We start from the raw sequence: 13,098 nt of genomic DNA, 5'->3' as shown, positions 1-13,098 counted from the left end.
GCTGATTTGGCCGTCCATCTTGCATCCGACGGCTCATAGGAATCGACAAAGCCAAATATTATTATTTTTCCAGGTGACTTCATCTAGCCAATCCCTAAATGAAAATAATCAAAATTTGTGGTGTTTTTTTCCCACAACAGTAGCTGAAGTTAATCTCGAAGACTTAGCGATGTATAAAGCATGAGGGAGTACTTACATTGGTTTTGGTTGTTATGGGCAAAATGTAGGAAGCATATATAGATGGTAAGTTTCAGCATATCATTAAGGGAATGGCGACTAAAACCACGACGAGTAAATTGGAACGGAGGGACTACGCAACATGTATGCTTAATGCTTTCCCCTATGGCATATGGGACTTCTAATTATTTCACATTCTCGCTTTTAAGATTATTAGTATAGTGTTAAAGGTATACGCACATTTACTGTAGTCCCACGAAATTATCATTTATTTATTGTCAAACAGAACAAAATTATTAGCTGACACTGCTATATGTCAGCCCCGTAGAAGAGAGAGACGGAAAAATAGGTACTAGTACATCAATGTAAACGTGGCTACACCTCTAATAATTTCTTAAGCTCCTTCTTGTTAACCTGAAATAAGCAACAATGAAATTAATAGCAAACTTAACACAGATGCTCTTAAAGAAAAAGAGAGCATATTATATATTTCCGCACCTTTCCCATGGCATTCCGAGGAAGAGAATCCCATAAGTGCAATCTCGTTGGAATCTACCAATGCATAGAAAACGAATTAACTCTATAACGACAAAAGTTAATGGGTTCAGGCTGACAAGATAGTAATCCCTCCGTCCTATAATGTAAGACGTTTTTTAACACTAGTGTAGTGTCAAAAAACGTCTTACATTATAGGACGGAGGGAGTAGCTATGAGCATGTGCCATATGTGAATTTCTTAAAAGTTATCGGATAAATATTTGTTGGCATTACTGAAATTGAATGGCCATTGACATAATTAGAGGATTGATGATTTTAGCATTAGCAGATGTGATTGTAAATATAATTCACATGGGAAACCACCCCTTGCATAGACCAACACGCAAATTGCGAACTTGATAATACCTGGCAAAGAAAGCTACAGAAAACAACTAGGCAGCGAAAACCATCTAAAAGAAAGCAATACAGTAAAGCAGCTGGGGAAAAATGGAAGTTCTGTAGGCAAACCTTGTATGGAGCAAGTCTATCTTTTGACCAACTTGTCAATTCTTCTAAGGTTAGTGCTGGCTTCGAAGACTGTTCGACCCTTGCCTTCGCATCCTCCTTAGGCACAATTATTGCACATATGACCTCCCCATAAGCTTCATCAGGCAAGCCAAGAACAGCACACTCCAGTACAGTGTCATGCTGAACAACAAAGCAAACCATATAGAGCAAGATGAGTAACGTCGGACTTTAATCAACTGTACCAAGAATCCTTTGGTGAAGCTTTTAGCCTAACATTATCTACTACGGAGAAAGCAAAACGTTACTGAGAACAGAGACAAATTAGAGCCTAACTATCAGCAGTTCTTTCAGTGCAGTAGCTGCTTCAATTTTTCTACTCCCTCCGTCTGGAAATACTCGTCGGAGGAATGGATGTATCTAGATGTATTTTAGTTCTAGATACATTCATTTTTATGCATTTCTTCGACGAGTATTTCCAGACGGAGGGAGTAATATTTTAGACACCTGAAGATGTAGTTTCCAGTAAATGCTAATTTACCTCTAACAGAACCGCCTCAATTTCTAACGCTGACAACTTGTAACCACCAACTTTCATGATATCAGCATTCGTGCCTACACAATTAAAACAATTGAGGCTGAGAATCCCAATATTCTTTTTCTGTAGCCATAATATCACGGTCAAAATGAAAACAGGAAACCAGAAGAGCATGAAACTGCAGGGCTATAAAGTGGTACTTACGCCCTAGAATTATAAAGTATCCGTCCTCATCTACAGTTACCGTATCACCAGTCTTGAAGAACCCACCATCAATAAATGATTCTGCTGTAACCTACACCAGAAATTTGCCATGTGAATAACCAATGCAACAATAACATCCTGTAATTAGTAGTATCTGGGGGAAGGAATCATATGATGGCACTGTAAAACTTGTACACCATTCAAGAAACCATACCTATCAGTGGTAAACTAAGGATGCAATCATCGAACTTTATCTACAAAAAACAAATCTATACAATAAAAACATGAAAAGGAATCTAGTTTTCTTATATGCATCGAAGAATGTAATTAGCATCCGAGGGAAGGAATATATGATGGCACTGTAAAACTTGTACACATTCAAGAAACTGTACCTATTAGTAGTAAACTAAGGATGCAATCATTGGACTTTTGTCTACCAATGTCCAATAACTGTTAGAAGGAAGAGAGGGATTTGGTGGAATATGATGGATGTATTATCGAGCCTCGAGGGCGAGTATATATTGAGTACAAGACTTGGAGGGCAAGACGCCTCTCCTAGAGATAAGGTAGGAATCCTAAACTACCAAATACATGTAACCCAAATATATCTCTAACATCCCCCCGCAGTCGTAGCGGTACCGTTGCGAACAACATGAGCGTCGCGGACGGTCAGACTGGAGAGAATAGCAGCCGACGGACTGACATCCCGCAGTCCTAGCGGGAGCGTCGTGGACGGTGTCGCGTCGCGGACGCATTGACTATAGAGGAAGCCGACGAGTAGCTCAAGCGGATGATAGCCCTTTGTGCCGATGTCGACGTAGCCGAGAGCGTAGGATGGTGTAGCCGTGGTCGAGGTAGCCGTGCGAAGAATGCCGTGGTCGATGTCGATGTCGAGGTGGCCGGTGTCGACGAGGTCGCCGTGGAGCCGCGGGCGCAAGAGGGCGCCGAGTTAGCATGGGCGCAAGGGTGTCGAAGTAGTGGTGCGCCGGGAAGAAGATGTTGTTGACGACGCGTCGCGACGGGTTTGCCAAGCCCGGGGACACATCGTGGACGAAGGCACGCACCGGTGTTGCCAGCACCGGGCATGCGTAGACGGACGAAGACGAAGTTGACGAAGCGCCGACCAGGCTTGCCAGGCCCGGGGACACGTCGTGGATGAAGGCACGCATCGGTGTTGCCAGCACCGGGCATGCGTAGACGAGGGACCTGCACGAGCGGTACGCCATGTCGGAGAAGTCGGAGGGGCAGCAGAGAAGAACTCGACGACAATTGCGGCGTCTATCGGCGCAGGGCCGATGTCACCAACGATGGTCGGAGTAGACGAAGTGGTCGGGGTAGATGACGGCGACGCTGGCGACGGGCTGGTGCTTAGACGAAGACGAAGGGGGTGGACGGGCGGCGGCGGCGGCTACGAAGGTAGCGGCGGCGGCGGCGGCTACGAAGGTAGCGGCGGCAGCGGCCAAAGAAGAGCGGCGGCGGCGGCCTGACGGCGGCGGCGGCTAGGTTAGAAGTGCGGCGGCGGTGCTCGAAGTAGGCGAAGAACCCTGACAGCGTGACGAAGACCGGCGCGGACGGTGGCGTTCCCGCGCCAAGGGAGACGGCGCGGCGCATACCACGGGAGGTCGACGCGTGGTGACGGCGGCGTGGACCGCGGGCCGCGGCGCTACAGCCCGAAGGGGCGACGCAGCGGCGGCAGGCGGGCCGGGGTGACGGCGGGAAGACCTCGGGGCGGCGGCGGGAACCGCGAGGCGGCGGCGGGGACCGCGTTCCGCAGTGCTACAGCTCGAAGAGGTGGTGGAGCGGCGGCTCGCAGGTCGGTCCAACCGCGGGGACGACCTCGGGCGGCGGCGGTGACCGCATGCCGCAGCTTTACAGCCCGAAGAGGCGGTGTAGCGGAGGCTCGCAGGTCGGGGCAGCCGCGCGGAGAACCACTAGCCGAGGGCGATGGCCCGTCGGGAGGCGGCGTGGACCGCGTGCCGCGACGTGATAACCCTAAGGGGTGACACGGAGGCGGCGGCGGCTACAGGGGTAGCCGGTGGGAGGATCTCGGGGCGGCAGCGTGGACCACGTTCCGCGACGCGACCGCCCGTAGGGGCGTCGGCGGTAGCGGCGCGTGAGTCGGGGCAGCCGACGGGAAGACCTCGGGCGGCAACGCAGCGGTCCGTAGGGACGACGCGATGGCAACCTGTGGCTCGATCGGCGGTAGGCGCGTGCTCGGGGACGTGCTTGGCGAAGACAGGCGCGTAATCGGTTGATCAGACCGACGGCACCGCTGTATGCGCCATGGCGGGGACGACGCGCAAATCGGAGTCGATGGCGACGTTGTCGGTGATGTCCCGGGCGATGACGACGAAGACAAACCGGCGATGGAGACCGCGCGGACGAGCGCCCGGCAGCGACGCACGAAGGCGTCCCTTGGGCGGCGCGTCCAGCCTTCCCGCGCGGTTGATGACGAAGCAGCCGGTGAAATCGACGCCGATGTCAGAGTAGAGGCGCGGGGGTCGACGGCGGCGGCGGGCGACGCAAACCGGATCACATAGACCGGAAAACCAAAAAGTAGACGCCGATCAAAGTGACCGGCGAGAGAGAGAAAACCCGGATCAAAGGATCGGGAAAAAGACTCTCTAGGGCAGCCGGTCGACACGACCGGCGGACGAACCCTAGGTACGGGCAGCGCAGTCCCGGGCGGCGGTCATGGAGACCGACTGCCCCGGGGGCGGCGCGTGGGTGCGAAAGCAGCGGCGGCTAGGGTTTGGATCGTGATTAGTCTGATACCATGTTAGAAGGAAGAGAGGGATTTGGTGGAATATGATGGATGTATTATCGAGCCTCGAGGGCGAGTATATATTGAGTACAAGACTTGGAGGGCAAGACACCTCTCCTAGAGATAAGGTAGGAATCCTAAACTACCAAATACATGTAACCCAAATATATCTCTAACAATAACCAATCTTATACGATAGAAGTATGAAAAGGGATCCAGTTTAAGCATCGAAGAAGTAAAGTAAATACTTCACATTAGTAGAAGCTAATGGGTGATGAATTAGCAAAGGGTTCTTTGAAATGAAATTGCACCTCTGGTCTTTTCCAGTACTCTTTGAAAAGGGACGGACTTTTAATACAGAGCTCACCGACTCCAGTTTTGGTTTGAGTACCATCATCCATAATGATCTTGGCCTGAGAAAAAAGATGCTTTAAATGCCATGAAGCAATACAGAATAAATGAGTTTAACTATATCCCTAACTACAATGGAGTCATAGCATACCTCAACACGTGGAAGAGGTTTACCGACTGTACCTTCTTTCCGTGCACCATGCAATGGGTTAGACAGTGCCATGACAAACTATAACCAAATAAACTGTTAGGAGCCATTACAAAATTCATATTAAAGCAAAGTTAGTGCGCACTGATTTCAGAAGGAAGAGTTTATGCTGTAACCTCAGTCATGCCATAGCGTTCCAAAAGACGGTGGCCTGTCACTTCTTGCCACCGTTTCATGAGTGGGGAAGGAAGTGCTGATGATCCACACATCTACAGGGATTCAATGGCTGTTAGTAGCATAGATATAGAAAGCTCACGTAATATCAATGCAAGTCAAGATAATGTTAACAAAGTGTGCAGGCTAAAACTATAAGGACCCTTTGAATCGTAGAAATGAGAAATATAGCAATAGGAAAAACACCAGAATTGGACTCAAATGCAAGTGCAAAAAAGAGGGCTGCAGAAAACAGTCTTCATCACTCGAGATGGCAGAAAAGAAACTTTGGTAGAAGCTCTGGGCAATGCAGCTTGGATCAAGGACATCAAACCGCGTTGACAATCACAGTCGCATCAAACCCTGTTGACACTCAGTCTTCACCCAGGTTCTCAATATCTTTGACATGGTACAAGGAACCACGCATAACCCTGAAATTCAGGGTTCTTGGCTGTGGAAATGGGAAGCATCTGAGTCGTATTCATCTAAATCTTGCAGGGAAGACACTGATCATCTCCTAGTCGGGTGTGGAGTGATCAATGTTAACTATGGCGAAGTGCTCAACTGGCGCAATGTGACCACAATTCACTCCGCTATTGGGTCTTCCTTTGAAGATTGGTGGACAAAGTCAAGAGAGGCCCTTCGAGGTCGTAAAAGAAGCAGCTTTGACAACCTTGTTATTCTGGTAGCGTAGAGAATTTGGAAGGAAAGGAATATGATAAGAGTTCTCAGTCACATTTATAGGAGATTGTTGACCTTTTCAGGTGGAACATATCAGGGATAGGAAGACATATTCTTCTTTCTACCTAAAAAATAGAGATGCAGTGGTTTGGATGTACAGATGTAAGTACTCAACAAAGAAAGGAAGTGCAAGACATGATAAGACTAAGCCAGATCATTAATTAACTTTACAAGGGGCATTCAAACATTCAAATTTCAATGCTGAAACCAAAATAAGGGAATAAATAATTAGTGACAAGGTATACATGAGATTTACCATTAGTCTCAGCTGCTTTGCGGCATAAGAACAGGCAGACTGTTGATCAGGATTCATACTATCGTACCCTTGCAGTAGGCGTGTGTACACTGTCGGAACCTGGCATTCAGGAAGTATCAAATCACCCTAAAAACTCAACCAATTTGACGACGAATATATATATGCCATAGAATCGTACTCCGGTAAATACTGTAATAGCCTCATCATTTTTACTGCCGTGGTTGGGATATGACTCGCACCATCTCTGCCATACTCCTCTCACACTGAATTTTGGCATAAACTCGACCTGTAATCAGAGAAAATGTGTTACTAACTTACCATGAAAGCAACTCCACAGATGTGCTAGAAACAATATAACTTATGTGGCTAAAGAACAAGTAAATAGATACACTAAGTGACCAGAAAATAATTCCAAGAGCTACAAAAGACGACGGAAAATAAATCCAAGAGCTACAGAAGATGGTTCACCTAAACCAAAACATAATACCTATTGATCAAACAAACCATTATAGATTCCTAGATAAAGCATTTTACGTAATACAGCAAGTAAATGAGGGTACTTACCACTGATCCTGAATAGAGGGGCGCAAATAGAGCATTGAAAAGACCATGCACATGTAATCGAAGTTAAGGAACTCACAAAATTGACAAAACAGAATGGTTCCTCCAAATATAACAATCAGAAGTAAGGGTGTGAAAGCTATCTAATTGCAATTAAACATTGTGAGTTAGATGAGGTTCTAACTACTATCCTAGTGCGTGTGCTTGGCATTTTAAACCTGAAAAGGCATGATGACTACAGTATGGGAAAGCTTAACTAGTTAACTGAATGAAGCATTTTCCCAAGGAAGAAAAGGAGGAGATGTCATCCAAACATGTATCTGTATAGCTGAATACTTGAATAAATAACAAAAGAAGGTTCTTGTTTGGAAATCATGCAAATCGATATGTAAGTGTAGAATAGTCCAAGATCCTTATATATTACTCCCTCCGTTCCTAAATATTTGTCTTTTTAGAGATTTCAAATGGACTACCACATACAGATGTACATAGACATATTTTAGAGTGTAGATTCACTCATTTTGCTCCGTATGTAGTCACTTGTTGAAATCTCTAAAAAGACAAATATTTAGGAACGGAGGAAGTATTTAGTATTAGTGTTTGTTGTGGATATGGTGCAGTGGAAGACAGTGAAGAAACTGATCTTCACTTTGATATCCCCATGCCTCTGTCAGAATTTGAACCTGCCAAACCAGTAAATAAAATGGTATGTATGTTAAACACTCACATATCTGTTCAAGTAAATAAAAGGATCATGAAAAGGAGTGTGAAATATCAATAATAGGCTCATAGCAACAGCAAAGTAACCAAAAGTGTTAGCTTCAATTAGAATGTTTCTAAAACTGTACGATAGATCTACTTAAAGATGATAAAATGCACCTGAGAAAGTATCCCATCATGAGTGTGGACTACTCCTTTCGGTTTGCCAGTTGTGCCACTTGTGTAAAGGATAAGAGCAGGATCATCTCCTGCATAACAAAACTCCAGCATAATTAGGTTTATAGCAGGATGACACGACATATTTGGAAAATAAGATTAACTGTTGAACATATGTTCATGATTAACTGTTGAACATACGTTCATGATTAACTAGTGAACATACTCCACTAGTGAAACATGCAGCGTAAAGCAGCAGCATAAATGAAATATAAATTTGTGGTAAAATAAACATTAGTAATCACCTTTAATTTTCTGTAAAGTGTCAATCTCAGCCATTAAGCTAGAAACTGATGAAGTCAATACACTACTTAAAGGTTCTTGGGCATCTATCTTTGGAGGTATACTTTCCACAGGTGGAAGAAGAGAATAACGAGTGGAACATTTGGTAGAGATGCTTTCCATAATCTCATGATGCTCTTTTGTGCTTAACACCATAGAAATGTCCTGTAAGTTACAGAAGTTAGAAACAAAGACACATCGGATAGTCCATTGTACTGTACACATATGTGTGTACAACAATTTTTTGAATCAAGATATGCTACAAGATGTCTAGGCTCTAGACAGCCCCTCTATGGGGCATTTAAGGAACACCCCTTTCTACATGACCTTCTGTAACTTCTATTTCTAAATTCAACCGTTGCTGACAACAGCAATGTGAAAAATAATACATAATATCCCACTAGAAAATAGAATGTTTCATACTTAAGCTGATATGTTAACTTAAGCTGATATGTTGGAACAAACCGAGTCATTCATGACATGCAGAAGTTCAACTTCAGGATAGCTAAGTGCAAGGGGTACTGCAACTCCACCAGAAAGCCAGGTTCCAAATATCCCAGCAACAAATTCAGGAGAGGGTTTAGCCACAATGCCAATACGAGCACCACAAAGGAATCCTGTCCCTTTTGCTCCATTGACAGAAGAATCTTTACCATCCTGAGTCATTAAAAGGAACAGTTTAACCAAGTTTTCTCTAAGGCATTATCAACATGCATCAAACTGTTAACAGAATAATAAGTTAACCAAAGCTCAGTCGACTTATATATCAAACTACTTGGTCATAACAAAATTGAATGGTGAACTACCATATTTTTGGGAAGTAAAGTTGGAAGCATAAAAAAGGTTAATGACTGCACATGTCCTTCATTAACATAACTGGAGTCTGACTAGAGCTACTAAAAAAACTCGGCTGCACTTTGTAAAGGCTAACTTGTGCAGTTCAGTCATCTTTTTATGGAAATGATAGGGGAGAACCCTATTGAACACTTGTGCAACTTTTCTGACGCCTTCTAGCAAACATGCAAGGACAAGACAGGGCAGACTAATTGCTTGAGTAGTTATACCATCCCAGTCTCAGACCCGCACCCTAACCAAAATTATTGTCCTTTTGTATTAGAAGAGGAATAACCAGAAGGCACTCAACCTACCAAGAGTGGTTCAGCTAAATCATAAAGTTTGAAGTTGCACTTTTGGGGGAACTTGAACTTGCATATTATCACGTCAACCCAATTAGTTGAAAATTTCAGTCTCAGCCTTACAAAAAAAGGTTATAACAACAAAAGGAGAAGGGAAACTAATAAACCATCAATTTCAGGACCTAGAAATAAGGTTAGGATAGACATATCCTAATCACCTCATGTCTAACGGACAGTCTCAAGTGAATACACACAAAAAACTTAGATATGGAAAAAGGATTGGTGGTACATGTTTTCTGCACAAAATATTGTGGACATCCAGTGCAGACGAAATAAGCTGGACAAGACTGTAACTCTTCTGGTCAGCTCTTATAGCCGCACGGGCACCATGTGCAGAGCCGTGCTTAAAGACTTCTCGAACAACCTCCATGAACGTACGAGAACTCTGTCTGGTGTTGTCAACTGATCCACAAGCAAGATAATAAAAACATCAGAAAAAGGAACTAAATGGAAAATGTAGTCCTATGCTTCAAACTATAAACAGATATTGAGATGAATGATCAACTGCCTTTGCATGCCATAAAAAGTACTCCCTCCGTCCCAAAATAAGTGACTCAACTCAACTTGAGTCACTTATTTTGGGACGGAGGGAGTAGTAAGCAGTAGTTGGTTTGAAGGCAAATGGGATTAGAGGCCCCAGTAGTCCTAGCGGTCTACCACGGTACCAAAATAAACCTGATCAATGTGGCCACTTCTTCGTTATAAGTAGACTTACAAATCACAATCTCAACAATCAGTTTGATCACGCACAAAAGAGTGACTACGAACTGCTACATTGCCAGAGTCATTCTAGAAGCAGCGCGGCTGCACAATTATAACTAGTTCACTACTGTTGTCCTATTCAGGCCCTCGCTGTTTCATCAATAATTGGACCTCTAAACTGTAGTAATGGGGGCAGTACTAGCTTAACAGTTAATGCTGCATAATTCTAGAGAGAACGTGACATCATGAGGCCCAAGAGGCGGGTTCGGAATCCACTAGGACTATTAATCCGTACTACCATCGCAAGAACTCCAGTGATCATTTTTTTTCTTTTGATGAGAAACAGCTCCAGTGATCACTGATGAGAGCATATCCTACTCGAATTTGGGCAGATGTAAACCAAATTCCTTGTGGAAGCATCAAAATTAAAACATGGACGCCTGAAGGGACCACCCGTGAATCGGTCGCTACTGCTACTACTCTCTCCTCTCTGCACCGAACATCCAGTGAAGCTGAACAGCGGACACCTTCAGCTCCGCCAAATCAGGGCAGGGACGAGTAGCGCACGGATCAGCTTCAGCGCGGAACGAGCGATGCTAAGCCACAGCAACGCGACGGCGAGGGACCGCCGACGGCAATTCAAAACAGCTGGACGGCGCGCGCGGTTGAGGCAAATCGACGAACACCTTGTGCGAAGGCGAAGCAGAAGGAGGGCTGGGAGGGAAAAGGAGGAGCAGACGGAGGAGCTGACCTGAGGCAGGGGAGGTGGAGGTGTCCGAGGCGAATTGGCGTCGGAGGAGAGTGGGGAGGATGCTATAAGAGGAGCAGGAGGAGGAGGAGCGGAGCAGCAGCAGCCGCGGCAGCAGCAGGTCGGGGGAGGAGGCGTGGGCCGTGGGGCAATTGAATGGCGTCATCAAGCGCGCCACCGCCCCCCCGCGCGCCCACGCCTGCGCGCGCATTTACGGGCTGCCCGGGTAGGTGGGGGTGGAGTGGTGCTGGCCGTGGGGAGGGTGCGTCCTACGAGGTTTGCTCGCGCCAAGCGGGGAGGGGGCCGCACGCCGCGTAGTTGGTGGTGCCGCTCGCGGCGGGTTTCTCCGGTGTGGAGTTGGTTTGGTGCGGCTGGCTGGTTCGCTTGATCGGCCCCGTCGGGGGTCACACGGACTCCAGGTACCTGGGCGAACATCAACATCGTTGTACTGAACTCAAAAAAAAAAATCGTTATACTCTGCTTCCGTGCACGACTGCATCGCTGATGGGTGATGTGGGTTGCGCCACGAACAGCACTGGTCGTACATGATGGACAGGGAGTACTGTGCAATAGAACACGGAAAACGGATCACGGTCAGTGGAGCGTGGTCGTCACCGCCTCGCGCCCGGAAAAGTAGGATCTAGGCGATCAAGGAGGCGAGGGATCCCTTGCGCGCCGCCGGTGACGCCGCCGTTTCCCTCTCTCTCCGTCGGCCGCTCCGGCGGCGGGAGGGAGGGGGAACCTCGGGTCGGTTCGCTAGGTGGGTGTGTGATAGGGTTAGGGTTGAGGGAGACGCTGCCAAGGCCGTTGAGGTGGTGTCGCGTCGGAATAAGTTTCTCCGGGCTCCATTCGCTGTCAGGCGAGGCTTTTGCCTTCGTCTAGGAGCCAGCGGTGCTGGGGATCCCCGGATCTCGTCGAGGTCGCGGGCTATGGTAGTTGGAGGTCCATCGGCACTGGCCGTTTGGATCCTCAGATGGGCGATGGAGGCAGGGAGACGAAGACCTTTCTTCTTCCTTGTTGGTATGATTTGTTGCTGCTGTTCTTCTCCTTCCTCTGCGTTGATGCTGGTGGGGGATCCTGCTTTGTCCGGGCGGATGGCCCGGCGCGGTGTTGGACCGGTCGGATGACTCGAGTTCTCTTCCTTCCGGAAGGGACACTTTTCGCGGTACTCAAAGCCAAAGATGGCGACGGCTGTTGCAGGTGTGTTGGATTGATGTCCATGCCCTCTCAACGCTGGTGTCAAGAAAGGAGGAAGCAGCGTGGTGGCAATTGTACCGTGGTCGAAGATGATGACCTGTTTGCGACTGGTTACAGATCCTTCTGCTGCAGGGGTCTTCTCTCAAGATTCAGGGATGATGACACATGGCTCCGGAGATCTTCTTGTGTTATGGTTGTCTTAGGATACTCTAGGTGTTCATGGTCCTTTGTGTTTGCGTTTCAGTGTGCTTATAAGGATCAACTACTTTGTACTGATTCGTGATTTGAATGAAAAAATTCTCAAAAAATAGAACACGGAAAATGATCAGAATCAATCGAATGATTTCTCTCTCTCGTAAACCTGCTCCTCCGATCGACACGTGCCCTCGTGGGCCTACCCACCGCATCAACCCAGCCTTATCCTCTCCATCCCCTCTCCACCTTATCCTGTGATCCCCTGGTCGTCTCCCTCTCGATCGTCTCTTTGATATAGATCGCTGGGAACGAAGCAGAGCTGGCCGTCGCTGTTGCCTCCACCCCCTGCCCCCGGTCCCGTTTGAGGGACACTGCAAGCCTCTCCACCCAAAGTCGTCGTGAGGAGAGAGGAGTGTTGCCATGGCCGTCTGCGACGGAGACATCAGGTGCTGCGATGCAGCACCAACGTGTCGGACACCATGAATCACGAGTACCTTCTACATCACCCATCGCCTGCCATGGATGCCTTCGTGAGCTGCAATGGAGGGTCGCATGGTGCTGCGATTGTGAAAGTGGCGAGTGGTGGACGGAGGCTCTACAAACTCCGGTGATGTTTCCTTTGAGCTGTCGGAGCAACACCGGGCCGTCGGGAGCATAGCCGGTGCTGCAATGAAACCTCGTCGGAGCTGCGATGGAGCTTCACGGACGCGCCTGTGCTGCGTTTTAGCTCTGCCGGAGTTGGAATGGAGCTTCGCCGGAGCCGTCAGTGCTGCAGTGGAGCTTCGCCGGAGTTGCTTCGCGGGAGCGTCGGTGCTGCGTTGGAACTCCACCAGGCTGCAATGGAGCTTGGTTGGAGTTGCGATGGAGCTCCGCCGGGGCTACGATGGA

General features: G+C 47.5%; 1 protein-coding gene across 1 annotated transcript; it reads right to left on the bottom strand.

Moving 5' to 3' along the window:
- Positions 1-423: 423 nt before the first annotated feature.
- Positions 424-11,165, bottom strand: LOC123070852 (probable CoA ligase CCL8). The gene is made up of 17 exons (XM_044494222.1): positions 10,822-11,165; positions 9,598-9,770; positions 8,638-8,829; positions 8,136-8,337; positions 7,834-7,922; positions 7,568-7,637; positions 6,958-7,010; positions 6,572-6,679; positions 6,394-6,492; positions 5,360-5,452; positions 5,187-5,264; positions 4,996-5,097; positions 1,921-2,011; positions 1,720-1,793; positions 1,182-1,361; positions 676-729; positions 424-591 (listed from the first exon to the last, which is right to left on the bottom strand). Exons 1-17 carry the CDS (start codon positions 11,027-11,029, stop codon positions 553-555), a joined length of 1,905 nt encoding a protein of 634 aa, XP_044350157.1. The 5' UTR covers positions 11,030-11,165; the 3' UTR covers positions 424-552.
- Positions 11,166-13,098: the final 1,933 nt, after the last annotated feature.

This window comes from Triticum aestivum, chromosome 3B (genome assembly GCF_018294505.1).
Source record: "Triticum aestivum cultivar Chinese Spring chromosome 3B, IWGSC CS RefSeq v2.1, whole genome shotgun sequence".
Lineage (NCBI taxonomy): Eukaryota > Viridiplantae > Streptophyta > Magnoliopsida > Poales > Poaceae > Triticum > Triticum aestivum.
The sequence above is the reverse complement of the archived record's forward strand: the minus strand, read 5'-3'. Positions and strand labels throughout refer to the sequence as shown.

Excerpts from the sequence above, each read along its gene's own strand:
- LOC123070852 (XM_044494222.1), bottom strand. The coding sequence starts at position 11,029 with ATGCGCGCGCAGGCGTGGGCGCGCGGGGGGGCGGTGGCGCGCTTGATG. Across the intron at positions 8,338-8,637 it reads TGCATGTCATGAATGACTCG|GACATTTCTATGGTGTTAAG; the intron begins GTTTGTTCCAAC and ends TGTAACTTACAG. Across the intron at positions 5,265-5,359 it reads AACGCTATGGCATGACTGAG|TTTGTCATGGCACTGTCTAA; the intron begins GTTACAGCATAA and ends ATTTGGTTATAG.